Below are 27,989 nucleotides of genomic sequence, written 5' to 3'. Positions count from 1 at the left end.
TAAAGCTTGCTTTGCACCTGACATTTAACTCAAGAACTGCCAGTTATGGAAGTAGGGTTATCACAACTGTCCCAGATAGAATCCAGTGGAAACCTTCCGGCACGAAGAAGCTTCTGCCTAGGGCATGCGGCTTAGAGGTACACTTTCTACTGTCCCTTATCCATTTCTGCCCTCTTGGATTTTTTTCCCCCACTTGCGAGAAGGTACAGTTGCTGACACTCTGGCTGCCAGCAGGGTCGCTGGGGTCCCCGGAGTCGATGCGTAGGGTGAGGGCGCTGGGATCGCAGGCTCCCTCGGGGGCTCAGCGCTGGCGCCGGGATGCCCCAGACCTGCACGGGGAGGGGCTCGCGATCCCCGCCAGTGCCAAGGGGATCTCGCTGGATGTCGCTGGGAAACAGCTCCGGGTTGCAGGGCAGGAATGTGCCCTTCCCCCGCGGCAAACTTTCTGTCGCTGCAACGGAAGCAGGAACTTGCTAACCACAAAACCCGCCGGGCCGGTGCGGGAGCTGCGGAGCGTCGGCTGCTGTCCTCGCCGGTCCTTCCCGCGAGCGTGACCGAGCTGTCCTCGCACCCGGAGGGCAACAGGGGCCCCCGCGGGCCCCTCACCGCCAGGTAAAGGCGCCTCCGCCCTTCCTTCCCGAGCTGCCCACTGCGTCCCGAGGGCCGCGGCATCCGAAGGTCCAGACCTGCACGAATAAGAGCTGACCGGGATCTTTGTGTCGGTGTCGCTGCAGCATCCCAAAAGGGATCGCCAGGCAACGGCGAGGCACCTGCCGTAAATGGCAGCGGGAGAAGCAGACCGGTTCAGTGGGCGAGCCGCGTTTCCTAAAAAGGAAGGGGGGAAATTTCCCGTCTTGTCTTGCGTGATCTGTCTCCTGTACTTCTTCCTGAACCTGCTGATTGCCTCCTTTTCGGTAGCACGGTAGCCGCATCTTGATCAGTTAGAATACCCTGCGAGTGAAATGATTTCTCGTGTCTGGAGTACTTTCTCTGTAGCCTGCAAGGGGCGGGGACCGTGGAGTAAGCAGGCCTGGAGCGGGGCTTTGCCCGCTCGCCCACCTGTATTCTTTCGCCACTCTGTTTCAACAGGATGCTCCTCGATTTGGGGGCCTTAAGGCTTAAGGGATAATGGAGAAGACTTTAAGGAGACAGCTCTTCGGTACTTTTTGGGGTCCTGGAGGTGTGCAGAGGCTGAGCACAGTATGCAGCTCCTGCCCGGTCCCCTCACATGCTTCTGACTTCTTTGCAAAAGCTTGTGGGGAGGCTTTCGGAATCCATTGAGACTAACTCTGGGGCCTGGGCTGTCTCTTTTGTTTCCCTGGGACTACATACAGATTTGCAGGGACCACTGTTGGGCTCTACAGGGTAAGTCGCCACCTGCAATGCCGGCATCCCTTAGGAACGCAGGTTCCAGTGCTGGCTGCTCCACGTCCCACCCAGCTCCCTGCTAATGCGACTGGGAAAGCAGAGGAAGATGGCCCAAATGGTTGGGCCCCCGCGACCCGTGTAAGAGACCTGGATGGAGTGCCTAGCTCCTGACTTCCACCTGGCCCAGCCCTGGCTGTTGCAGCCATTTGGGAACTGAATTAGCAAACTGAAGATCTCTGTCTCTGCCCCTCTCTCTGTAACTCTGCCTTTCAAATAAACAAACATATCTTTAAAAAGGCTTGCAAAATGTGACAGCACTTTCAGTAACCTGTGCTAGGGTTTTGTTTTTAGTTTTAGCAGTGTGTTTTTCGCTTGTGTGTTTCTAAAAGACACAGAGATCTTCCATCCTCTGGTTCACTCCCCAGGTGCCTGCAACAGCCAGAGCTGGGCCTATCTAAAGCCAGAACCCAGGAACTCAATCCATGCCTCCCATGGCACACATGAAGCTTGATTAGAACACAGGCACTCCCATATGGGCTAGGAGTCTTATCCTAGAGAGTAGATGACACCCAAGGTGTCCTTGAGTAGAATTCAGGAAGTCTGTGAACATGGGTAGAAAAATTTATTATTGCACTAATGTCTGTTTGAAAAGTCTCATTTCCTTCTAATAAGTAGAGGCAGAAGCCATAGTAGTGTTGATGGTAGCTATGATTCGCCACCAGTAGACATCACCGATATTTTCATGTCATGGTCCTTATAGTATATTTCTCAAATTATTATTCACACTCAACACTGCTTTAAAAGTATGGCATTTATTATGTATGTCACTTGTTTTTTAATAGATATACCACTTGTTATTTACTATAATATTAAATATATTACACAATTTTTAACTGAAATTCAGGACAATAGGATCTATCTCAATTGGATTCTTGTATGGATTAAATGATGATATGTGTAAACTGAATGGTATAGGCTAACATATTAGAACCAAATATTACTATTTCACTGTATACAGACATTGTGACAGCAAGGGAGGTATTAGATTTGCATTCTATTACAACATACTGATCTTGTTTTTTTTAATGGTGAAAAAACATCTATTTAGAATTAGCCAGCTGGACTCCGTTCAGATGATCCCAATTTTGTTGGCAACATCCAGAGCATCATAGCCAGGAGCCAGCCGCACACACGCCTTCTTCTCTCCGTCAGGGCTGATCAGGGTGTTGACTTTGGCCACATCAATGTCATAGAGTTTCTTCACAGCTGGTTTGATCTGGTGCTTGTTGGCCTTGACATCCACAATGAACACCAGTGTGTTGTTGTCTTCTATCTTCTTCATGGCCGACTCCGTGGTCAGGGGGAACTTGATGATGGCATAGTGGTCAAGCTTGTTTCTCCTGGGGGCGCTCTTCCGAGGGTATTTGGGCTGCCGTCGGAGGCGTAGTGTCTTGGGCCACCGGAAGGTGGGGACGTGCGGAGCTTCTTCTTCTTGTGGCTGTGGACGCCTTTCAGCACTGCCTTCTTGGCCTTCAAGGCCTTCGCTTTGGCTTCGACTTTAGGAGGGGCAGGAGCTCCCTTCTTCGCCTTCGGTGCCATCTTGGTGAAAAGGCTGATCTTGGGTTTTTTTAAGATTTATTTATTTATTTGAAAGGCAGAATTACAGGGAGAGAGAAAGAGAGAGAGAGAGAGAGAGAGAGAGAGAGAGAATCTTTTACCTGCTGGTTCTCTCCCCAAATAACTGCAAGGGCTGGGGCCAGGCCAGGCCAAAGCCAGGAGCCCAAAACTCCATCTGGGTCTCCCATGTGGATGACAGGGACCCAAGCACATGAGCCATCATCCACTGCCTTCTCTGGCACATTAGCAGGGGACTAGATTGGAAGAAAGCCGCTGAGCTTGAACTAGTGGTCTGATATGAGATGCCAGTGTTACCAGCTGCAGCTTAACCCGCTGTGCCACACCACAGGCCCCTGCCAAACATTTTCCAAAGTGGATACACCATTTTGCATTCCCACCAACAAATAATGAGAATTCTTATTGCTCCACATGCTTGCCAGCATTTGGTGTTGTCAGTGTTTTTGGATTTTAGCCATTCTAGTAAGTGTGTAGTAGTATCTCTTTGTTGTTTGAATTTGCAGTTCCATAATGTCATAAGACGTTGAGCATGTTTTCATATGCTTATTTGCCATCTGTGTATCTTCTTGGATGAGGTATCCATTTAGATCTTGTCCATTTTTTAGTTTTTTTATTATTCTTGAGTTTTAAGAGCTTTTTGTATATTTTAGATACCATTCCTTTATCAGATATGTGTTTTACAAATATTATCTCCAAGTCTGTGGCTCGTCTTTTCATTCTCTCCTAACAAAGTTTTCTATAAAGCACAAGTTTTTAATTGTAACCAAATCCAAGTCAGTTTTTCCCTTCTTGGATTGTACTTTTTGGTGTTATATCTAAAAACTCAGCAACTGAGCTAAAATCACAAAGATTTTCTCCTATGTCATCTCCTAGGAAATGTATAATTTTGTGTTTTATATTCAACTCTGTAATCTGTTTTGAGTTAATTTTTGTGAAAGGTGTAAGGTCTTTGTCTAGATTTATTTTTTGTATGTAGACATCCAATTTTTCCAGTATCATTTTTGAAAAGACTATCCTTTCCACACTGCTTAGCTCCTTTCTCAAAAATCTGTTGGCTTTATTTGTGTGGTTTTATTTCTTAGGCTTACTCTTCCATTCCATTGATTTATTTGTCTATTCTTTCATCAGTACTATACTTTTTTTGATTAGTGTAGCTTTTTTATAAATATTTTTTTTTTGACAGGCAGAGTGGACAGTGAGAGAGAGAGACAGAGAGAGAGAAAGGTCTTCCTTTGCCATTGGTTCACCCTCCAGTGGCCGCCGCGGTCGGCGCGCTGCGGCCGGCGCACCGCGCTGATCCGATGGCAGGAGCCAGGAGCCAGGAGCCAGGTGCTTTTCCTGGTCTCCCATGGGGTGCAGAGCCCAAGCACCTGGGCCATCCTCCACTGCACTCCCTGGCAACAGCAGAGGGCTGGCCTGGAAGAGGGGCAACCGGGACAGAATCCGGCGCCCCGACCGGGACTAGAACCCGGTGTGCCGGCGCCGCTAGGCGGAGGATTAGCCTAGTGAGCCGCGGCGCCGGCCTTATAAATATTTTTTAAAGATTTATTTATTTATTTGAAAGGCAGAGTTACAGAGAGAGGCAGAGGCGGCGGGAGGAAGAAGAAGAGAGAGAGAGGTCTTCCATCTGCTGGTTCACTCCCTAAATGGCCGCAACAGCTGGAGCTGGGCCCATCTTAAGCCAGGAGCCGGGAGCTTCTTCTTCCAGCAGGTGCAGGGACCCAAGGACTTGGGCCATCTTCTGCTTTCCCAGGTCATAACAGAGAGCTAGATCAGAAGTGGAGCATCTAGGACTCGAACCAGTGCCCACATGGGATGCTGACACTGCACAGCACCAACCCTGATTACTGTAGCTTTACACTCAGGGTTGAAGTCCATGTCAGTACTCCAGCTTTGTTTTTCTTGAGTATTGTGCTGGCTATTCTTGGTCTTTCTGCATCTGCATGAAAATCTTAAAATAAATCTGTTGATATTCATAGAATAATTTGCTAAGGTTTTGATTGGAAATGTATTGAATTACAAATCAGGTAGGGAAGAACTGACATCTTTTTTCTTTTAAAGATTTTTTATTTACCTATTTATTTGAGATGTACAGTGACAGTCAGAGGAGGAGAGACAGAAAGAGTGATTTTCCATCTCGTGATTCACTCTGCAAATGCACACAACTACTAGGACTGCGGCCAGGCCAAAGCCCTGAGCCAGTCTGGGTCTTCCTTGTGGCTGGCGGGAGCCCAAATACTTGAGCCATCAGCTACTGCTTTCCCAGGCATTTTAAAGGAAGCCAAATTGGAAGTGGAGTAGCTGAGACTCAAACCTGCACTCTGATATGGAATGTAGGTGTAACAGATACTACATTAACTCTCTGCACCACAACTCCCACTCCTGACATCTTTTTTAGAATTTTTTTTTAATATGAAAGCTAGAGAGATACATGCAGAAAGACAGAGACACGAAGCCAGAGAGCTCCTATCTGCTGGCTCACTCTCAGATACCCACAACGGCAAGGGCTGGACAAAGGCCAGAGACAGAGCCAAGAACTCAATCCATGTCTCCCACTGAACAGAAGGAACCCAATCACTTGAGCCATTACTGCTGCCTCCCATGGTCTGCATTGGAAGGAAGCTGGAATCAGGAGCTGGCCAGGTATCTACCCAGGTACTCCAATGTGGAAGCAAGTATTTTAATTGCTAAGCTAAACACCCACTCCCATAACATCAACAATACTGGGTTTCCCTGTCCACAGACATGGAATCCCCCTCCATTTATTTAGATCTTTTTTGGTTTCTTTCATCAGAATTTTGTAGGCACATTTAAAAAATTTGATAATTGTATTTCAATACAGTTGGCTTCCTGTGTAATCCTATATATTTCATTGTATACATTTCAAGACATGTCTCCTGGAAAAATCTAAAGCTTCCTCAGACTGCTAAAGGGGTCATGACCAAAGAAAGGTTAAAGAAGCAGTAATTTTTTAAAAAGATGTATTTATTTGAAAGGCAGAGTTACAGATAGAAAGAGAGAGACAGAGAGAGGTCTTCCATCTGCTAGTTTACTCCCAGTGGCTGCAACAGTAGGAGCTGCACCAACCCAAAGCCAGGAGCCAGGAGCTGCTTCCAGGTCTCCCATGTGGGTGCAGGGGCCCAAGGACTTGGGCCATCTTCCACTGCTTTCCCAGCCATAGCAGAGAGCTAGATCAGAAGTAGAGCAGCCAGAACTTGAACCAGCCCCAATATGGGATACTGGCACAGCAGGCTACGCCACAAAGCCAGCCCCAGAAGCAGTAACTTTGTTCTAATCCACTCTTCAGTGAACACTGCGTTCTAGAAATGGTGAGCTGAGGGAGTGGAAGGTGAGGAGAGCTTCTGGTACTTTTTTTACCAGCTTAACATTTCTTTTTGCTCAAAAACCCAGCTTACCAATGAAGTCGGTGCTACACATAGTGTGCAGTTTGGGTTTTCAAAAGTATCAAATAGAAAAAATTTACCCCAGCTGAGCTAGAATAGTCCCCCTGCTGATTGGCTAATTGCTAGAATTAGATTATTAGAGTTATCTGCTTTTGGTTTGATACTTAAAGAATAAACAGCAACAACAACAAAAAGCCTGCCTCAATTTCTTCATTATGAATGAAAGGCATAATAGCTGTTTTCTCTTTTTTGTGCAGGATTGCTGTGAGGGTTTGAGAGAGTGGCATATGTAAATTGCTGAACACCATGCCTACCTCTCAGTAGATGATGTAAAAATCCTGGTTGTTATCACTGAGAAAGGAAGAATGCCCAACCTGTGAGCACCGCTTCTTCAATCACTAGAAATTTTATGTCCTCTTCTCACCTTAGTGAGAGGTGAGAAGTGGATGAATTTAACTCAGATTGGGCTCTTGTTTCTCCTTCTTCCTTCGTACTGTTGAGTTAAATATTTGGAGTCTGATTGAAAAATGAAAGTTAAAGTCATGTAGTGAGTCAAACTGAGGGTTTATTTGTTTATTTATTTAGATTTTTTATTTATTTGAGAGGTAAAGACAGTGAGAGCAAGAGACAGAGAGAAAAGTCTTCCATCCGCTGTTTCACTCCCCAAATGGCATTGGCTGTAGCTGCGCCGATCTGAAGCCAGGAGCTTTTTCCTGGTTTCCCATGTGGGTGCAGGGGCCCAAGCACTAAGGCTTAATCTACTGTGCCACATTGCCGGCCCCAAACTGAGAGTTTAAACCTGGAAGCAACCAGTCAGTATCTGAGTTGGCTGTTTCCCTAAGCCTGAATTTGGCTATAGGTTTTGTATTTTTCTTTCAGGGTAAGCACGTGTGTGGAGTCAGGTTTAAACAATACAGATGCCCGTGTGGTCATCACACTGAAAGTCAAAAGCCTGGTCACGGCTAGCAGGCTTGATTAGCGTTGAGAAGGTACATGACATTCCCACTCTCATTCCCACCCTGGATTTTCTCCATAAGTGGAGAGAGGCAAACAATGGGGTCATTAGCCGCTCTTCCTACCTGGTCCTAAGAGGTAAAGCTCACTCCGTAAGATAAGGTAGATGTTTCCCTGGTCGCAGACCTTGTTGTAAGTTCCTGTTACCTGGGAACCAGCTGCAGGGCGTCTTCCCATCCCGGGATAGCATTCCAGATAACTTGGACATCTGTAGTTGCCATTCTGCTCTTAAGTCCACAGTAAGTACTGTCAGCCCCTAAGCATTGATGGGATGGTACGTATGTCTAGCTTACTAGTTTTTTGCCAAGTTTTTAATGAGAGCTTGTTTTCAATCTATTAAAAATGAAGCAAATTACAAAATATTTCTGTCCTTCAAATTGTGCCTGGGTCTTTTTCATTGACTCAAAGGAAATGAGGGGTGGGTGTTTGGCACAGTGTTTGGAACATTCCACATTAGAGTATCTGGGTTTGAGTCCCCAGTCCTCTGATGCTCTGCTTTCTGCTAGTATTCACCCTGGTAGAGACAGGTGATAGCTTAGGTCGCTGGGTCCCTGCTGCCTACATGGGAGACCTAGATTGAATTCTGGATTCCTGGCTTGCGTCTGGTCAAGTCCAGGCAGTTGCAGGCATTTGGGGAATGAACCAGTAGATAGAACATTCTCTCTGTCTTTTATTTATTTATTTATTTATTTTTGACAGGCAGAGTGGACAGTGAGAGAGAGAGAGAGAGACAAAGGTCTTCCTTTTGCTGTTGGTTCACCCTCCAATGGCCGCCATGGCTGGCGCACTGCCGCCAGCGCATTGCAATGATCCAAAGGCAGGAGCCAGGTGCTTCTCCTGGTCTCCCATGGGGTGCAGGGCCCAAGCACTTGGGCCATCCTCCACTGCCTTCCTGGGCCACAGCAGAGAGCTGGCCTGGAAGAGGGGCAACCGGGACAGAATCCGGCACCCCGACCGGGACTAGAACCCAGTGTGCTGGCACCGCAGGCGGAGGATTAGCCTATTGAGCCACGGCGCTGGCCTTCTCTCTCTCTCTCTCTTTCTGATAAGAGAATAAATTTTTTAACATTTATTTCTTCATTTAATTGGAAGTCAGAGTTACAGTGAGAGTGGAGACACAGAGAAAGAGAGAGAGATCTTCCATCACGTAGTTCACTCCTCTAAATGACCACAATGATCAGTGCCAGGCCAGGCCAGGCCAAAGCCAGGAGCTTTGTTTGGCTCCCTTGTGGGTGGCAGGGATACAAACACTTGGACCATCTTCTGCTGCTTTTCTCATGTCATTAGCAGGGCACTGGATCAGAAGTAGAAAAGCCAAAGCAGCCAAGGCACAAACAAGCACCTGTATGGGATGCTGGCTTCATAGGCAGTTTTGTCTGCTATGCCACACTGCCGGGCCCCGAATAAACAAACATTTGATTCAGGAAAAGAAACAAAATTCACTGATGATTTTCTGTTTTTGTTCAAGGAAGAAGAAGAAATCCTATAACCTGTGCGGCCTTCCTGAAGCAAACTAAGACCAAGACAGGTCCTCTGTGACCTTGAAAGACAAAGGCAACACCGCCATTTAAAATGTCCTTCTGGGAAGGGTGGAGCTTGACCTACACTGGGGTCATCCTTTGCTTCCTGACTCTAAGGCTGTCCACCGGTCAGAACTGCCTCACCGAGAGCCTCGCAGATGTTGTCATTGACATCCAGGCATCTATTTCTAAGGGAATCCGCGGCAATGAGCCCATGCATACGCCAACTCAACAAGACTGCAGTAGATCTTGCTGTTCAACAAAAAATATAGCAGGTGAATCCTTAGGCACCCCTTCATTCCTTGTGCTTAGTGACTTACGTAGCTGGTGGATGTGGCTGAGGGGTTCATTCCAGTGATTCTCAGTGGGATAGAAGTTGGGTGACAAAACCACCAGGGAATTTTCCACAAGTGTGCCCTCTCCTCATCCAAGCTGAGAGGAGTTTACTGATGAGCGTGTGTATGTTGCTCAGGTGACTGGGAGGACCAGAGTTTGAGAACCACTGTTGTTATGTCCTAATGGGCAACTAGAATCCCAAGAAGTGGGGTGCTGTTTAGATGCCTAGCTGCTGTCACTGTGGGATCTTGAAATACGGGAGTGTGATATACATGGGACATTTCAACCGAGAAAGGGAGTTGAGACAAGAAATAAAAGCCTTGATGCATCCCTGAGTGGAAGCACAGAACCTCTGCTCCTTGGATCTCCGTGGAGATGCTGGTGCAGGAAAAGTTAGGAAGCCTCTGACGGCCTCTGGGACAGTAAAGGGGAGGGTGGTTGTTATTCACCTGACACAGATGGAGGGAGACAGAGGCCTTTAGGTTGGAGCCAGGCCTTTGCATACAGCAGGCTTCTAACCTGCACATTGCACAGGGAAGTATGAGTGGTCATCATTCAGCTTTACTTATGACCCTGTCCTAATTCTCTGAGTGAAAATAGCCAAACTGAGCACTACAGGTGCTAGGGATAAAACAGTGAGTGACATGGACAGGGTCTTGCCATCAAGGAGCCTGGGAGAGCCTAGTTAGCCAACTGAATCAGGTGTTTACTCTTAGACCTTTAGTTCCTTGTCTCGCTAGGGTAACTATGTGGTATAATAAGATGCAGCTGTGGCGGGGCGGGGGGGGGGGTTTGTCTTTGTCCTCAGCTGAAATTTCCTGAGTGGCAGGAGCGTATCATTTGTTATTTATATTGAGCCTGTTTCACCCAGACATGAGTTTTTGCTCATGAGAGGACAGGCTGCCTACCTAGCTTCTAGCTGGATGCCACCACCGGAAAGACCAAACTCCTTGATTAGAGTCTTGGAACTTTCAGCTGCTCCACCCCTACCCTGACCTCCTCGGTTGGCCTGAAGATGGAGTTTAATCACAGTGGCTGATGACTTCAGTCAATTATACCTACATAATGTAACCCCCATAAAAGCCCCTAAATGATGGGGTTCAGGGAGCTTCCAAGTTGGTGACCACATGCATGTGCCAGGAGGGTGGCACACCCGATTTCCACAGGGACAGAAGCTTCTGTGTGCAAGACCTTGAGGAACCTCACCCAGTCTGCCCCTGCATTTGGCTGGTCACTTATATCCTTTGTGATAAACTGTAATAGTAAGTGCAGCACTTTCCTGACTTCTAGCAGTCATTCCAGCAGATTCTCAAACATGAAGGGAAAGGTTGTGGGAACCCCTGAATTTGCAGCCAAGTAGCGTAGAAGTGTGGGCAACCTGGAGCCCTGATGCTTGCTCCTGGCTTCTGGAGGGAAGGTGGTCTTGTGGAACTGAGCACTTATCCCATGCACACTGATGCTAATTCTGAGGAGTGAGGCTCAGAATTGACTTGAGTTGTTATTGTGGGAGAGCTGTCTCCAGGGACACCACATCATGGGTGTCATGAAGAAAACTCCCTTGAATGGTCTCAAAATGAGCAGTATGTTTTGGGGTACTATTGATGGAAGTAACTTATGAAATTGACAGAAACTTAAACTACTAGCTTTTCCTTAAATGTTGACAGAAACATTTGTGTGGAATTGCAACATCACCTGCCAATAGGATGGACTGATATGCAGTGTGGGTATTTGCTGGAACATAGGATAAGTCTGTATCTCTTCCCAGTTCTAAACCAGGAGGTATTCTGCAAGCCAAAGGGAATTCGGGCTTTCTGCTCATTTACTGAACATCGGTTTTTAACTGTGGAGAGTTCAAAAGGCACTTCGATGATAGACATAGATTCTTGGAAAATATGCATAAGCACAAAGGACAAAAAATGTTGCAGACAATTTGGAGGACTTATCAACTCTCCCCTGAAATTAACTGACAAAAAAAAAATGGTATTGTAGGTATCACACTGCTGAGAAAGGGACAGTGGGAATACCTTTCTTGTTATCTGGTAAGGCGAGAGATGACATGATCAAGCCCTGTGGATTAAGCCACTTTTTTTGGGGGGGTGCCCCCAGTCAATACTGGAGTGCCTGCTTCATGCCAGCTACTCTGTGCTCTGATCCAGCTTCCTGCTAGTGCACCTCAGAGGTAGCGCTTGGTGTCCCAAGTACTTGGGTTCCTGCCACCCACAGAGGAGAATTGGATGGAAATCCTGGCTCCTGGCTTTAGCCAGGACTGACCATGACTCTTGAAGGCATTGGGGAAAGAACTAGCAGAAGTATCTCTGTTTTTGTCTCATCTATTCTGTCACTTTGCCTTTCAAATAAATAAATATTTGATAATAACAACAAACCTTTGAGGGTTAAGGCTTCTTTCCCATCCGACAAGTCAGGGTTGATCCATATCTGTAGCCTGATTAGACATAGTAGGGGTAGTTGGTAGAACATGTGTTTTAGGCCGGCGCCGTGGCTCAATAGGCTAATCCTCCACCTTGCGGCGCCGGCACACCGGGTTCTAGTCCCGGTTGGGGCGCCGGATTCTGTCCCGGTTGCCCCTCTTCCAGGCCAGCTCTCTGCTATGGCCCGGGAGTGCAGTGGAGGATGGCCCAAGTGCTTGGGCCCTGCACCCCATGGGAGACCAGGAAAAGCACCTGGATCCTGGCTCCTGCCATCGGATCAGCGCGGTGTGCCGGCTGCAGCGGCGGCCATTGGAGGGTGAACCAACGGCAAAAGGAAGACCTTTCTCTCTCTGTCTCTCTCTCTCACTGTCCACTCTGCCTGTCAAAAATAAAAAAATAAAAATAAAAAAATAAAAAAAATAAATAAAAAAGAACATGTGTTTTAATTTTTGTTATTTTAAAAAATTTTTATTAATATAGAGAACAGATTTCATGTATTTCGTAGGTACAATTCTAAGATAAACATAATACCTTCCTTGTCTCCCTCTCTCAATCCCCCTTCTTCCTTCTTTTTAATTTTTGCAAATACTTAATTTTGCTTTACTCTGTAAACACAGCCTTAATGCACGACTGACCAAATATTTAATAAGTAAAAAAATACTAAGACCACAGTTCAACAAGAGTATAAACAAGGGCTACAAACAACAATCAAATCACAAATGTCTGTTTCATTCCTGTAAATTTTTTTTTTGTTTTCTATATTAACTACTAAATATCATATAAAACCTATTTGTCCTTTTAGGAATAGCTTATTTCATTAAGCCTAATGGTTTCTAGTTGCTTCCATTTTGTTGAAAAAGACAGGATTTCATTCTTTTTATGGCTGAGTAGTATTCTGTAGTGTATATTTACCACATTTTCTTTATCTAATCATCAGTTGATGGAGGTCTGGGTTGATTCTATATCTTGGCTATTATAAATTAAGCTTTGCTGAACATGGGAGTACAAATAACTCTTTCATTTGCTGATTTCATTTCATCTGGGTAAAGTCCCAGGAGAGGGATGACTGAGTCATATGCTAGATCTATTTTCAGCTTTCTGAGGAATATCCATACTGTCTTCCACAGTGGCTGTACCAGTTTACATTCCTAGCAACAGTGTATTATGCTACCTTTTCCTCCATATCCTTGCCAGCATTTACTGTTTTTTGGTTTCTGTATGAGAGCCATTCTAACTGGGGTGAGGTGAAACCTCACTGTGGTTTTGATTAGCATTTCTCTGATGGCAAGTGATCCTGAGCATCTTTTCATGTGTCTATTGGCCATCTGAATTTCATCCTTTGAAAAATGCCTTTTCATGTTTGCCCATTACTTTTTTTTAAGATTTTATTTATTTGAGAGGTAGAGTTACAGACAGAGAGGGAGAGACAGAGAGAAAGGTCTTCCATCTGCTGGTTCACTCCCTAGTTGGCTGCAATCGCTGGAGCCATGCTGATCCAAAGTCAGGAGCCAGGAGCTTCTTCCAGGTCTCCCTCACAGGTGCAGGGGCCCAAGAACTTGGGCCATCTTCTACTGCTTTCCCAGGCACACCAGCAGAGAGCTGGATTAGAAGTGGAGCAGCTGGGATTCAAATCAGCACTCACATGGCATGCCAGCACTGCAGGTGGAGTCTTAACCTTCTACACCACAATGCCAGCCCCTCTTCTGGGTTTTCCAGTTTGTTGGCATATAGCTGTTTTTAGTAATTCCTGATGATTCTTTTTATTGCTGTGGTGTCTGTTGTAATATCTCCTTTTTCATCTCTGATTTTTTTTTAAAGATTTATTTTATCCATTTGAAAGACAGAGTTAGAGAGGTAGAGACAGAAAGAGAGGGGTCTTCCATCTGTTGGTTCACTCCCCAGATGGCCGCAACAGCCAGAGCTGTGCCAATCTGAAGCCAGGAGCGTCTTCCAGGTCTCCCATGGGGGTGCAGGGGCCCGAGGACTCAGGCTATTTTCCACTGCTATTCCAGGCCACAGCAGAGAGCTGGCTCAGGAGAGGAGCAGCCGGGACTAGAATCGGTGCCCATATGGGATGCCAGCACTTCAGGCCAGGGCTTTAACCTGCTGTGCCACAACACCGGCCCGTCATCTGTGATTTTTTAAATTTGAGTCTTCTCCACTTATTAATTTAATTTTTTGGTTAGTTAGTACAGTACAATGGTATATCAATTTTGTTTATTTTTTCAAAAAACCAGCTCTTCATTTCACTGATTTTTGTATTAGGTTTTGTTTGTTTGTTTCAATTTTGTTTATTTTGTCTTGAATTTTAATTATTTCTTTTCTCCTAATTTTGGGTTTGATTTGTTCTTGTTTTTCTAGGTCCTTGAAATGTGTTGTTAGATCATTTACTGATGGCTTTCAAATTTCTTGATGTAGGCACTAACTGCTATAAACTTCCCTCTTAACATTGCTTTTGCTGTATCCCATACGTTCTGAAATTTTTGTTGTCATCTTCATTTATAAGAAAATTTTTATTTCCCTTCTGGTTTCTTCTATGAGCCACTGTTCATTCAGGAGCATGTTATTCTGTCTCCCGATGCTTGCATATTTTCTAGAGTTTCTTAAGTTGTTAATTTCTAGCTCCATTCCATTGTGGTCAGAAAAAACACACAGTATGATTTCACTTTTTTTGGATTTGTTGTGACTTGATTTACGACCTAGCACGTGGTCCATCCATGTACTGTGAAAACAATGTGTATTCTGCAGTTGTAGGATGAAATGTTCTGTAGATATCAGTTATGCCCATTTAGTCCATAATGTAGATTTGTTCTGTTTCTTTGTTTTTTTTTTTTTTTTTTGTCTAGTTGATCTGTCCAATGATGAATGGGTGTTGAAGTCCCCCATTATTATTGTATTGGGGTCTAGGTCTCCTTTAGATCCATTAACATTTGTTTTAAATAGTCAGGCACTCTGACACTGGATGCATATTCCTTTACTAGAGTCATTTCTTCCTTTTGAATTGATTCCCTTAATCATTACATAGTGCCCTTCTTTGTCTCTTAACAGTTTTTTTGTTTTGTTTTGTTTTGTTTTGACAGAGTGGATAGTGAGAGAGAGAGACAGAGAGAAAGGTCTTCCTTTTGGCGTTGGTTCACCCTCCAATGGCCGCCATGGCTGGCGCACTGCGGCCGGCGCACCGCGCTGATCCAAAGGCAGGAGCCAGGTGCTTCTCCTGGTCTCCCATGGGGTGCAGGGCCCAAGCACTTGGGCCATCCTCCACTGCCGTCCCAGGCCACAGCAGAGAGCTGGCCTGGAAGAGGGGCAACCGGGACAGAATCTGGCCCCCTCACCCAGACTAGAACCCGGAGTGCCGGCGCCACTAGGTGGAGGATTAACCTATTGAGCCGCGGCGCCAGCCTCTTAACAGTTTTTATGTTAAAGTCTATTTCATCTGATACTAAGATGTCTACACTTGCTCATTTTTGCTCTCTGTTAGCATGGAATATCTTTTCCATTCTTTAACTTTCAGTCTGCATCTATCTTTGTTGGTGAGGTGTGCTTCTTATAGGCAGCAAATAGATCGGTCTTGTTTTTTAATCCATTCTGCCTGTCTGTATCTTTTAATTGGAGAGTTTAGGCCATTTACATTCAAGGTATCTATTGATAAGTAACGTCTTGGTCCTGCCATTTTCCCATAAATATTCCTATTGTTTGTTTTTTAATTTCCTTTGTACTTCTATGAGAAGATCTTCTGCCCTCATGCTCTTTTATGATGATGACAATCTCTGTTTATGTGTGTAGCATGTCCTTAAATCTTGTTTGTAAGAATGGTTGAATGGTGACAAATTGTTTCAATTTCTGTTTGTTTTGGAAGGTCTTTATTTCACCTTCATTTATAAATGAGAGCTTTGCTGGGTGCAGTATTCTTGGTTGACAGTTTGTTTTTTTTCTTTAGGACTTGGACTATGTCTCTCCTTTCTCTTCTATCCTTTAGGGTTTCAGATGAGAAATTAGCTGTCAGTCTAATTGGAGATCTTCTGAAGGTAATCTGGAATTTCTCTCGTGTACACTTCTTTTATGTTTTACTGTTGATAGTTTGACTATAATGTGTTGTGCTGAAGATCTTTTCTGATCATGTCTGTTTAAAGTTCTATGTGTTTCCTGTACTTGGATGTCCTTCTCCATCTCCAAATTAAGGAAGTTTTTTGCTATTTGATTAAATAGGCCTTCTAATCCATTCTCTTTCTATACCTTCAGGAACTCCCAAGACTCTTTTTTTCAAAAAAAGACTTATTTATTTATTTGAAAGTCAGAGTTATACAGAGAGAGGAGCGGCAGAGAGAGAGAGAGAGAGAGAGAGCGTGAGAGAGGGAGAGAGGGAGGTCTTCCATCCCTGGTTCACTCCCCAGTTGGCTGCAACGGCCGGAGCTGCGCCAATCCAAAGCCGGGAGCCAGGAGCTTCTTCTGGGTCTCCCACACGGGTACAGGGGCCCAAGGACTTGGGCCATCTTCCACTGCTTTCCCAGGCCATAGCAGAGTGCTGGATTGGAAGTAGAGCAGCCAGGTCTCAAACCGGTGCCCATATGGGATGCCAGCACTTCAGGCACCACAGCACCGGCCCCCCCAAGACTCATATGTTTGGTTGTTTGATTGTATTCCATAAATCTCAAATACTATTTTTGGTTTTTCTAATTTTTTCTTTGTTTCTGTATGACTGAGATATATTTCCAAGGATTGTCTTCTTGCTCGGATATTCTTTCTTCTGCCTCATCAAGTCTGTTGATGCTTTCCACTGTATTTTCTATTGGATATATTGAATTATTCTTTGCTAATATTTCAGTTGGAATCCTCTTCAATATCTTTATCTCCCAACAGAATTTTTCATCCATATCATGCATGGATAGTTTTTTTATCACGTGTATGTGCTCTGTGTTTTTGAACAATATTTTTTGTTTGAAGATTTATTTATTTGAAAGGCTGAGAGCAATCTTGTGATCATTCTCTTAAATCCCTTTTCAGATACTTCATCAATCTTTCCATCCTCACGTTCTAATATTGAAGTATTGTTGTGTTCCTTTTGGGGAGTCATTGTCTTCCTTGTTCATGCTTCTTGTATCTTTACATTTATTTTTAGGCATTTGTAGAAATACTTGTTGGTTTTCTCCTCTATCAGATTTACCTTTGAAATATGCTCTAGGGCTTAGTGATGTATCTGCTCCTTCAGTGGATATCCAAGGCATGTGCTGGGTGTGGCCAGGGAGCTCTGGCCAGCGCTGCAGGGTGGGGCAAGAGTCCATGCTGACACCCACGTTGGGTGTGGGAGATGTCTGTTTGCAGCAGTGGGGAGGAAAAGATCATGTCAGTTGGCTTGATCACAGTGTCAGCCCCTCTCTGCCAAGGTGAACCAGAGACCCAGGTCGAGCCCACCTTCAGCCTCACTGCACGCAGGCACTTCACCCATGCAAGCCCCTGAACTGCACCAAGGATCCGCTCACTCTTCAGAATGAGCACAGAACCCCAGGCCTCTGAAGCCAGACACAGCAACTGCTGAAAGACCCAGCCACCCCCTATCACACTGTCACAGGGCACAGGGAATCCACTCCCAGCCCCACAAGCCTCCCCTCTATATTGAAAGAACTCTGGTGTTCCCAGGGCCAGCTGCCTAACCAGTAAGAGTTGGTCGGTGCTCCACCTTGGCAAGGCAAGACTGGGTTCTGTGACAGAGTGTCGGGGAGGGGAGATTCACGGGCCTAAGTAAGCCTGCCCCCCACCAACCCTCCAGGCCAGACTGAAAGTCAGAGGGGACTGCTGATTTATCCCTCTGTTCAAATCCTCCAGTCATGCACAGGCCGCAGCAGCCTCTACTTACCTTATTGAGATGGCCTTAGGGTGCCTTGCTCAAAGAACCCTTAGAATGTGTGTTCTTAATAATTAGCCTCTGTGCTCCTTAACCTTCAACCTGATCAGGGGTGTGCTATTCTCTCAAGAGTGGTCACAGACCAAGGTGTAAGACTGGGCCTTACCCAGTCTTAAAAAACCAGCTCTAGGGTGGGTGTTTAGCCTAGTGGTTCAGAACGCCTGTATTCCTTATCAGAGTACCTGGGTTCAATTCCAGGCTCTAGTTTCTGACTCCAGCTTCCTACCAATGCAGACCATGGACGGCAGCAGTGATGGCTCAAGTGACTGGGTCCCTGCCATCCACTTGAGAGGTCTGGATTTTGTTCTTGACTTTGGGCTCAGCATGGCCTAGATCTTGCCATTCGAGGTATTTGGGAAGTGAATCAGCAGATGGGAACATTGTCTTCTGTCTCTCTCTGATTTTCTAAATAACTAATACATCAAAACTTTTTAAATTAAAAAAAAGCTGTAGACCATGATGAATAAAGAAGATAAATTCTACTGAATGTAAGAGAAGGAAATAACTAGAAGCGGAAGTTGAGAGTGAAGGCGAGGGCAGGCGTTTGGGACGGGGATTGGGACTCCACGTGCGATTGCCTAGATTGGGCTCTCGCCTCTGTTCTGCTTCTAGCTTCAGGCTAATGCACATCCTGGGAGGCAGTGGTGATGGCTCAACAAGTTGGGTCCCTGCCACCCATGAGAGACCCAGAATAGGTTCTTGGCTGGGCCTGGCCCAGCCCTCGCTGTTGAGGGCATTTGGGGAGTAAACCATCAAATGGAAGGTGTTTGATTCTGTCTCCTCTGTCCTTCACTGTCTTTCACATAAATAAAAAAAAAAAAAATTTAACAACGCTACTGGATTAAAAAAAATGAGGAAGGAAGGGAAAAAGAAAAGTAAAAATTATAAAACAAGAGGGGAAGTGCCAAGAAAAGCCCTAAGAAGAATGGGACTGATACAAATGAAAGGATAGCTCTTGTGTTCTGTACGTTACTCGGATCCTTCCTGGAAAGAGGCATGACACCCAACGTGATTAAATATTTACTGACTGCACCCAAGAAACCAGACTGATGGCTTTCCAGGTGCCTGAGTCACCTTCAGGATACAGGAGGTCCCCCAAATCCCTAACAGTTCCAGCCATTTTTTATGGCCCAACTCAATTTTAAGTTGTGCAAAGGTGACAGAGTCAGTGTTTCTGTGTCCCTAGTGATGAACGTTTCAGCAAACAGAAGGCTTATTTGTATAGAATTCAATGTCCTATCAAAAGCCAGATTTGCCAAAGGTTACCTTAAACTCAGATGTTTAAACCCAATGTCTATTTTTAAAAATTAATTTATTTGAAAGGCAGAGTTATGGAAAGGCAGAGGCAGAGAGAGAAAGAGAGGTCTTCCATTCGTTGGTTCACTTCCCAAGTGCCTGCAATGGCCAGAGCTGAGCCAATCAGAAGCCAGAAGCCAGGAACTTCTTCCGGGTCTCCCACATGAGTGCAGAGGCCCAAGCACTTGGGCCATCTTCCACTGTTCTCTCAGGCTATAGCAGAGAGCTGGATCAGAAGTGGAACAGCCAGGACTTGAACCAGCGCCCATTAGCCCACAATACCAATCCCCTAAACCCAGTCTTGTAAAATTGCTGTAAGGGACCAAACTAAGGCAAAGGGAGTGATTGAGTGAGCAGCAAGCTAGAGAACAAAATGAACTAGGTTGTTGGCATTGGGCACTGGGCTAAGTGAAGGTCTTCCTACGTACCGTCCTCTTTAGAAACACACTATTTCAAAATCATGCTGATGAAACCTTTCCTTGCAGGAGACAAAGCATGTAACCTGATGATCTTCGATACTCGAAAAACCGCTGGACAGCCCAACTGCTACCTATTTTTCTGTCCCAGTGAGGAAGCCTGCCCACTGAAACCAGCAAAAGGACTTGAGAGCTACAGGATAATTCGAGGTAAAGAAAGCCTGATGCTTTTTCTTCTGTGATTGGAATTGTTGAAGGATGTGGCTTATGTGAAAGATTTCCTTTAAGACTCCAAATAAAACCACCAAAAGGGTTCACAGATATGAAGACACACCAGACAATCTCGTCACTGGAGATTCAATTTATTAAGCTAAAATTTACTTTCCATTGAAAGTTCTCTTCATGATTTTTTAAAATATTTATTTTATTTATTTGAAAGACAGAGTTACAGAGAGAGGTGGAGACAGAGAGACAGAGACAGAGAGAGGTCTTCCATCCACTTGTTTACTCCTCAGATGGTCCCAACAGCCAGAGCCGATCCAAAGCCAGGAGCCAGGAGCTTCCCACATGGATGCAGGGGCTCAAGGAGTTGAATCATTCTCAGCTGCTTTCCCAGGTACATTAACAGGGAGCTGGATCAGAAGTAGAGCAGCCGGGACTTGAACCAGCAGCTGTACAGGATGCTGGGGCTGCAGACTGGGGCTTTAACCTGCTGTACCGCAGTGCTGGCCCTGATGGCTTTTGTTCTGTTTTGTTTCTATTTTTAGCTTTTCTGTGGTAGAAGGTACACAAATCTTTTTAAAGGATTATTTATTTGAAAGGCAGAGTCACAGAGAGAGGGAGAGACAGAGGGATCTTCCATCTGTTCGTTCACTCCCTAAATGGCTGCAACAGCCAGATCAGGTCTGATCCGAAGCCAGGGGCCAGGGGTTTCATCCAGGTCTGCCACGTGGGTGTGGGGGCCCAAGCACTTGGGCCAACTTCCACTGCTTTCCCAGGCTATAGCAGAGAGCCGGATCAGAAGAGGAGCAGCCAGGACACCAACTGCCACCCAAATGGGTTGTCGGTGCTGCAGGCAGTGGCTTAGCCCAGTATGCCACAGTGCCAGCCCCTAATGAAATGTTTTGAAGCACTCCTTTAAAGCAATGCCGACAACACTGGAATACGGGTCCCCAAGTTAACTGTTGGGAAAAGGCTAAGACTCATGAAAATGTGTGACAGTCTAGTATGTTTCTCATTAAGGTCCCATTGTTTCACAATCACATTATCTGAAATCAAGCTCACTGGATTTTATTGTGTAGACCTGGAGGGAAATTCAGTCCAGAAATATTTCCTGGGATAGGTGTATGGCTCAGTGGTTAGGATGCCAGGTGAGAGGGTCAGATCACATGAAACTTTGTTAAACAGGGGAGAGAGTTTTTATTTTAGATTGTGATGAGTAGCAGTTGGAAGTGTTTAAGCCAGCGTGCTACGTGGAAATTTTAAAATTGAATTAATTAGGCTGGCGCCGCAGCTCAATAGGCTAATCCTCCACCTAGCGGCACCGGCACACTGGGTTCTAGTCCCGGTCAGGGCGCCGGATTCTGTCCCAGTTGCCCCTCTTCCAGGCCAGCTCTCTGCTGTGGCCCAGGAGTGCAGTGGAGGATGGTCCAAGTGCTTGGGCCCTGCACCCCATGGGAGACCAGGAGAAGCACCTGCTCCTGCCTTCGGATCAGCACAGTGCACCGGCCGCAGCACGCCAGCCATGGCGGCCATTGGAGGGTGAACCAACGGCAAAAGGAAGACCTTTCTCTCTGTCTCTCTCTCACTGTCCACTCTGCCTGTCAAAAAAAAAAAAAAAAAAAAAAAAAGAATTAATTTGGAAAGCATAAAAACACACATATACACAGAGACAGAGAGAGATCTCTGATCATCTGGCTCACTCCCCAGGATTACCCATGATAGCTGGTTTGGGCCAAGCCAAACCCAGGATCCAGGAACTCAATCTGAGTTTCCCTTATAGGTGACAGAAACCCAAGTACTTGAGCCATTACCCACTACCTCCAGAAAGAGCATTAGTAGGAAGCTGGATTTAGGAGCAGAGTCAAGTCTTGAACTCAGGTCACAAGCATTCTAAGCCACAACCGCTGTGCCAAATGCCTGCCCACTCTGGTGTTGTAAAGGTGATTTTATGAACCAGGGAAACCTGATATACCCAGCATTCCCTTAAAAAGGAGCATGAAGCAGAAACTATTTGTATACAAATTATTTGTTGCTGAGATAGATTATAGAAATTAACAGTTGAATTTGTTTTTAATATTCCTAATTCTTCTACCATGTTGTTGCTTTTATAATGTATGTATCAGAGAAGTAGTAGGTGGATATTTTGCTTAGAGATTAGAAAGTGCTTGGGACACTCACATCCCATATCAAATTGCCTGGGTTCGAGTCCCAGCTCTGCTTCCAGCTCCCTACTAGTGTGCATCCTAAGAGGCAGTGGTGATGGCTCAAGTAGTTGGGTCCCTGCGACCCACGTGGGAGACGTGGATGAGTTCCCAGTTGCTGGCTTCCATTTCAGGCATTTGGGTAGTAAATCAATGGATAGGAGATATTCTCTCTCTCTCTCTCTCTCTCTCTCTCTCTCTCTCTCTGCCAATGGAAACAGGAAAGAAGGAAATTCAGCATACGTGTACACCTTTTAAGGGAGTGTGAGGCCAATGAAATGGAATTAGAATAGAACAGTTCTTACAGTAGCCACCAGAGGGTGCCATCAGCACAAAGCAAGTGGCAAGGTCGCACCCACCCTGGGACATACTATGCAATTAGTCTGTGTCCATTTGTGTTTGTGATTCTGTTTCTGAATCTGCACCTGTTGATGGATCAGATTACATCACTGGAAACAAATGATCTGCCTCCTATTTGGAGTGAAATGAAATACGGATATCTGGTGATTTATTTCCAGAGGGATCCTATTTCCTATAATTGATGGGCTAACTTTTGCAGATTGAATGTTTGGAAGAAGACAGCGAGCTTTGTTCACTCTATAAAACCATTGTAGCTTGACATTATTTAATTTTTATCTTGCAGTTTTGTAGTCATTTCTACCAAGGACTGGAAGAACAGAATTCAGAAATAAAATAAATTGAGAATTTGGTTGCTCAGTTAGTTACCAAAGTGATAGTCCTTCATTTAAAAAAAAAAAAAAACTTTAAAAAAATGTTTTATGTATGTATGTAATTGAAAGGGAGAGAGAAAGAAATAGATTTTTTTATTATTTTTTATTTTTATTTTTATTTTTTGACAGGCAGAGTGGACAGTGAGAGAGAGAGACAGAGAGAAAGGTCTTCCTTTTCTGTTGGTTCACCCTCCAACAGCCACCGCGGCCGGCGCACCGCGCTGATCCGATGGCAGGAGCCAGGTACTTCTCCTGGTCTCCCATGGGGTGCAGGGCCCAAGCACTTGGGCCATCCTTCACTGCACTCCTGGGCCACAGCAGAGAGCTGGCCTGGAAGAGGGGCAACTGGGACAGAATCCGGCGCCCTGACTGGGACTAGAACCCAGTGTGCCGGCGCCGCAAGGCAGAGGCTTAGCCTAGTGAGCTGCGGCGCCGGCCAAGAAATAGATATTCTATCTACTAGTTCATTCCCCAAAAGCCTGTAACAGCCAGGGCTGGGTCAAGCCAAAACCAAGAGCTGAGAACTCAATCCAGGTCTCCCAGTGGGTGGGTGTTAGGGACCCAAGTACTTGAGCCACCTCTGCTGCTTCTCTGGGTGCACATTAGCAGGAAGATGGATCAGAAGTGGAGTGGCTGGAACTTGAACCAGGCATTCTGATATGGGACGCAGGCATCCCGAGTGGCAGCTTAACTGCTGCTTTAAACACTTGTCCCAACCCCTCATGTTTTGATTCAGTGAAGTTGCTTGAAAATGAAACTCAGGAGGTGAGGGCACAGGGCTGTCTCCCAGCCCCTGTGCAGCTCATCACTGCATGAGCAGGAAGAGCACCACGCCCCGGTGCACACATCTGTGGGTGAGGTAAATGGGGCAGGTGTGCAGAGCCCTCTGTGCTTCTGGGATCTTTGCCAATAGATGGATCTTATCAAGAAATGGGACTGGCCTGACTTTGCTTTCTTCATGAGCTTGCATGCTTGAAAGAGAAAACAGCTGTTCTGGTGGTTCCTTTCAATGGCCTTTTTTAAGTTCTGATGTCATAGACCTCACAGAACGCTTATTTAAATTATCTTTTTTTAACTTTAAAATGAATTATGTTGAGTCATTAAGATTTTAAGGCTTTTTCATTTCTTAAATATTTTTATTTTATTTGAAAAGCAGAGACAGAAATAGATCTTCTACCCATGATTCACTTGTTACATTCCTGCAACATCTGGGGCTGGGTCAGGCTGAAGCCAGGATCCCAGTACTCAATTCAGGCCTACTGTGTAGGTGGTAGGGACCCAAGTACTTAAGCCATCGCCTGCTGCCTCCCCCAGGGTGTGCATTGGCAGGAAGCTGGAATTGGAAGTGGAAGCAGGACTCAAACTTCTGCACTCTGATGTGGGATGCAGGCATCCTGAGCAGTGTCTTAACTGCTATGCAAAATGCCTGTCCCAACTCCTTTTTAAAAAAATATCTTAGGTCCAGCACTGTGGTGTAGTGGATAAAACTGCCTTTGGTGCTGGCATCCCATGTGGGTGCCGGTTCAAGTCCCAGCTGCTCCACTTCTAATCCAGCTCCCTGCTAATGCACCTGGGAAGGCAGTGGAAGACAGTCCAAGTGCTTGGGCCCCTGCACCCACCTGGGAGACCTGGAATAAGTTCCTGGCTCCTGGCTTTGGCCTGGCCCAGCTCTGGCCATTGAGGCTTTTGGGGAGTAAAGTAGCAGGTGGAAGACCTCTCTCCCTCCCTCCCTCCCTCTCTCTCTCTCTCTCTCTCACTCATTCCCTCCCTCTCCCTGTAACTCTTTCGGATAGATAAATAAATCTTTTTAAAATGTTCTAAAACTCGATGTAGTAATATTTGTAAAACTCTAAAAAAATCTGATCTGACTTAAAAACACAAATGCTGTTTATCTTAAGATGATACTTTCAATGTTGCAAAAAAAACGATTCTACCTCAGACATCCAAATTCTGTGTTAGGGTAGAGTACTATATTCAAGATCAGGTACCTGCCACCTTTTTCTGGCAAGAACCAGATAGTATCTCAGGCTTCTCAGGTCAGCATTTTAGGCTTTGGGATTCATTCACAACGTGCTGTACATGCTCATCTCTAACCTTGTAGTGGGGAAATAGCCAAAGACAATGTGTACACACATGAGCATGGCTGTGTGTCAATAAGACTTTATTTATGGATACTGATATTTGAATTTCACATACTTTTCATTTGTCACAAAGCACTATTCTGATTTTTTTTTTAAAGATTTATTTTATTTACTTGAAAGGCAGAGTGACAGAGGAAGAATGAGATCTTCGAACCTCTTGTTAACTCCACAAACGGCCACAACAGCTAGGTTGGGCCATACTTAAGCCAGGAGCCTGCAAGTCCATCTGGGTCTCCCACATAGGTGGCAGGGGCCCAAGCTCTTGGGCCACCTTCCCCTCTCCTCCCACCCACATTACCTGGGAGCTTTATTGGAAGTGAAGCAGTGGGGACTCAAACCGGCACTCTGGTATGGGATGAGTGGTGGCTTAATCTGCTGCCACAGGACACCCAGTCCCTGAATTTGGTTTTTTTTTTTTTTTTTTTTTTTTTACAACTGTTTAAAACATACTGAGCTTGCAAACCATCCAAAACCAGACTGGTCCGTTGGACCGCAGTTGGCTGCCACCTATCCTGGATGGATTAATAAGTAACCATTTTAAAGGGCTGTTTGGAGGCTTGGAGGCGGAGGCTTGGAGAGTAGTCACAGATAATATACATCTGAAGTGCCCCCCCGCGGGGGGGAGGGGGGGAGGGCAGGTTAGGGAGGAGGGAGGTTGTAATTTAACAGCTGACATTGAGAAGAATTGAGAAAGAAGAGAGGGAAGGAAGCAGGAGAGACATGCTAAGAAATTCTTCGCTTCTTTCCTTGTGCTTTTGCAGTTCTAATCTCAGTAAAGTGATTACCCAGGCAGCAGAGTTAATATGCACAGAGCAATTGAAATTATCACTCGCTGCACCTGACTGCTTTAACAAGCCTTTCCAGTTTGCACTGTGATAAGTGGTGGGTGTGACTGAAAGCAAAACTGTGTACTTTCTCCAGCCTGAGCAGGACCTGAGGCTGCTTCCTCCACAGCATGAATCAGAACTCGGTAGTATTCAGCTTTTTTTTTTTTAATTTTAATGTTCTTCATTTTATTTGTAAGAGAGAGAGGGAGAGAGAGAGAGATCTATCATCCATGGGTTCACTCCCTAAACATCCACAACAGCCAGGGCTGGGCCAGACTTAAGCTAACCTGAAACTCAAGCTAGGTCTTCCACAAGGATGGCAGAAGCCCAAGGACTTGAGCCGCTGCCTGCTGCTTCCCAGGGTGTACATCAGCAGGCAGCTGGAGCTGGAAACGGAGCTGGGACCGGAAGTCAGGAACTCCAATTTTGGGATGCAGGGTACCTACCAGACAGCATCTTAAGCACTGTGCCAAATGCCTGGTGCTGAGTACTTTTCTGCTCTTTATATCTGTATTTCCAATATTGATCTCATTGCCCACATGACCCAACATATTGGCTGTAAAATTTTAATCTTTAGGAGTGAAAATTCAAAATCCCCCAGACAGCCTCCCTGCTCGGAGTGCAGTGCTGGGATCATGTGTCCCACATGTTGGGTCTGAAAACCTCAGCAATCTTCTGCCACTGTCTGGGCTCAGTGCCCTCAGAAGAGACCAGACCCTCCTGGTGCCTTCCACTTCCCTGCTGTCAGAGCCTCATGCCTGTCAGCCGTGTGCATCCTGGGAACTCTGCCTCCTCACCGGACTCCATCGTCTCACTCTCCCTTCCCTGCCCGCCCCATGCGCTCCTTGTGAAACCTGTTCCGATGGCCACTTGTCATCTCTGTCCTGGTTGGCACATCCTGCAGGGGCTGATGCCCCATGCCCACACTCTCCCTGCCAGCCCTTCCTGCCCATGTCGACCTGGCCCCTTCACATGCCCATCTTCCCAGACCCCTTCCTGCTGCTGCCTGGCCAGCTCCCCTTAACATCTCTGCTTCATGGCTCCCATCGCTTGCCACATCTGTGCACCTGATCCACCTTCAGGCATCTTGCCCCTGCGTTCCCTGATGCTGGTCACAGCATCTGGTGGGCAGGCAGTGTGGTCAGATGCCGAGTGAGCATTTGTGGTTTTCTATCTTGCACATTTCAGTGACACTCAAACAAGCTGATAAGCTTGCATTTTTTAAACTTACCTTTGCATAGACCTCTATGTTCAGTCCCCCTTTTGTTCTCTCTCCATGTTCAGATTTTCCATCTTTGGCCAAAACTGATGTGCCGAGCCAGGAGCCAGCTGGAGAAGATTCTCTCTTACACGGCCGCTGGCCACAGGCAGCCACGCCCTCACTCACTCTTCCATCACCTGGTTATTCAAAGTCTGCTGACCTCTCATGGGAAGATGTGTTGTCCCAGAAGGTGGGGTCCCCACGTCCCTTGGAGAAGCTCTTCAAGATGGAGCAAGTGAGTGTGCCATGGATGCCTGCCGATCAAGAAAAAGGCCCTTCTCAGGGGACACCATTTTCCTCCCAACAGGAGACGGCTAAGCTGCTGCCTGAGAAGGTGGCTACGCCCCCAGCTGCTGGGGCAAGTGCTTCTCCACATGCCGACTCTGCTACCCCAAAGACTGTGGCTCTCCCATCCACAGTGGCACCTTCTGTGGCTGTGTGGCCGCTGGAGGCCACCACGGCTCGAGGGATAACCGCTGTCACTTCTCTGCCCCCCACGCCCCAAGCCATGGCCACAACAGCAGCTCCCACCACCACCTTCCAGGCACCTAGCGACCTGAAAGGCACCATTGTCCCGGTGCCTAGGGAAAAAATCACCAGCGTCACTTCGCATCCTGGGGACACACAGGGCCCTGCCACGCTTTCTTTGTCAGAAGTAGAGGCGTCCTCTAACCATGGAGCTACCTCTCGAGGTGATGGGGAGGCCAGGGCCCCGGCGGGCCGCGATCGCCTGCCCCTTGAGAAGTGGCTTCTTGTGGGGACACTGCTGCTGGGCGTCCTCTTCCTGGTCATAGGCCTCGTCCTCCTGGGCAGGATTCTCGCCGAGTCCCTCCGCAGGAAGCGCTACTCACGGCTTGATTATCTGATCAATGGCATCTACGTGGACATCTAAGGACAAAGCCAAACGCCCCTCAGTTCATTCCTGACAGAAGCCCAGATGTCCCAGCCTCACAGTAACGTGCCCCCCCCCCAGCACTTTCTTTTTGTTCCTTTTTTGAGGAGGAGGGGGCAAAGTGACTAGGTTAGAAGATTTGAATGGTCTGCTTCTAGAATATTCTCTGAAAATAAAGCTCTACCTACAGTAATAATGCATAACTGCTGTAAAAAAAAAAAAAGGACATCAAGATTCCAATCCACTAATAGTTCTGGTTTTTCTGGTTCCAGATAAAATCGTTGTTTATGATATTAGTTCTAATGGGTTCACTTTCCTTTTTATATGAATTCCAGTAAAACCTATTCCAGATGTAGTCTCTTCCAATTAAACATTTGAATAAATCTTTTGTTACTCA

The 27,989-nt window shown here is 46.1% G+C and overlaps 1 protein-coding gene, 1 long non-coding RNA gene and 1 pseudogene across 4 annotated transcripts; 1 reads left to right on the top strand and 2 right to left on the bottom strand.

Annotated features, from left to right (window-relative positions):
- On the top strand, window positions 1–27,989 carry MANSC1 (MANSC domain containing 1). Of its 3 annotated transcripts, XM_051850788.2 has the most exons (5): window positions 270–612; window positions 6,665–6,842; window positions 8,890–9,216; window positions 19,387–19,527; window positions 26,724–27,989. In XM_051850788.2, the coding sequence occupies exons 3-5, from the start codon at window positions 8,994–8,996 to the stop codon at window positions 27,590–27,592; spliced, it is 1,233 nt and encodes a 410-aa protein (XP_051706748.2). In that variant the 5' UTR covers window positions 270–612; window positions 6,665–6,842; window positions 8,890–8,993; the 3' UTR covers window positions 27,593–27,989. The 3 variants fall into 3 exon arrangements, with proteins under 3 accessions (XP_069905498.1, XP_002712699.3, XP_051706748.2); XM_070049397.1 differs by lacking the exons at window positions 270–612; window positions 6,665–6,842 and adding an exon at window positions 1–137; XM_002712653.5 differs by lacking the exon at window positions 6,665–6,842 and having other exon boundaries at window positions 244–612.
- LOC138843872 (large ribosomal subunit protein uL23-like) lies at window positions 2,483–2,982 on the bottom strand (annotated as a pseudogene).
- Window positions 14,512–26,809, bottom strand: LOC138843873 (uncharacterized). The gene is made up of 2 exons (XR_011378995.1): window positions 26,671–26,809; window positions 14,512–17,015 (listed from the first exon to the last, which is right to left on the bottom strand). It is a non-coding gene; the product is annotated as an uncharacterized lncRNA (long non-coding RNA).

Source organism: Oryctolagus cuniculus, chromosome 9 (genome assembly GCF_964237555.1).
Source record: "Oryctolagus cuniculus chromosome 9, mOryCun1.1, whole genome shotgun sequence".
In the NCBI taxonomy this organism is placed as follows: domain Eukaryota; kingdom Metazoa; phylum Chordata; class Mammalia; order Lagomorpha; family Leporidae; genus Oryctolagus; species Oryctolagus cuniculus.
This window is presented reverse-complemented; position numbering and strand designations above follow the sequence as displayed.

Coding starts and splice junctions, on each gene's coding strand:
- MANSC1 (XM_070049397.1), top strand. CDS start 8,994: ATGTCCTTCTGGGAAGGGTGGAGCTTGACCTACACTGGGGTCATCCTT. Junction 9,217..19,386: donor TTCAACAAAAAATATAGCAG/GTGAATCCTTAG, acceptor CTTTCCTTGCAG/GAGACAAAGCATGTAACCTG. Junction 19,528..26,723: donor GAGCTACAGGATAATTCGAG/GTAAAGAAAGCC, acceptor CTCCATGTTCAG/ATTTTCCATCTTTGGCCAAA.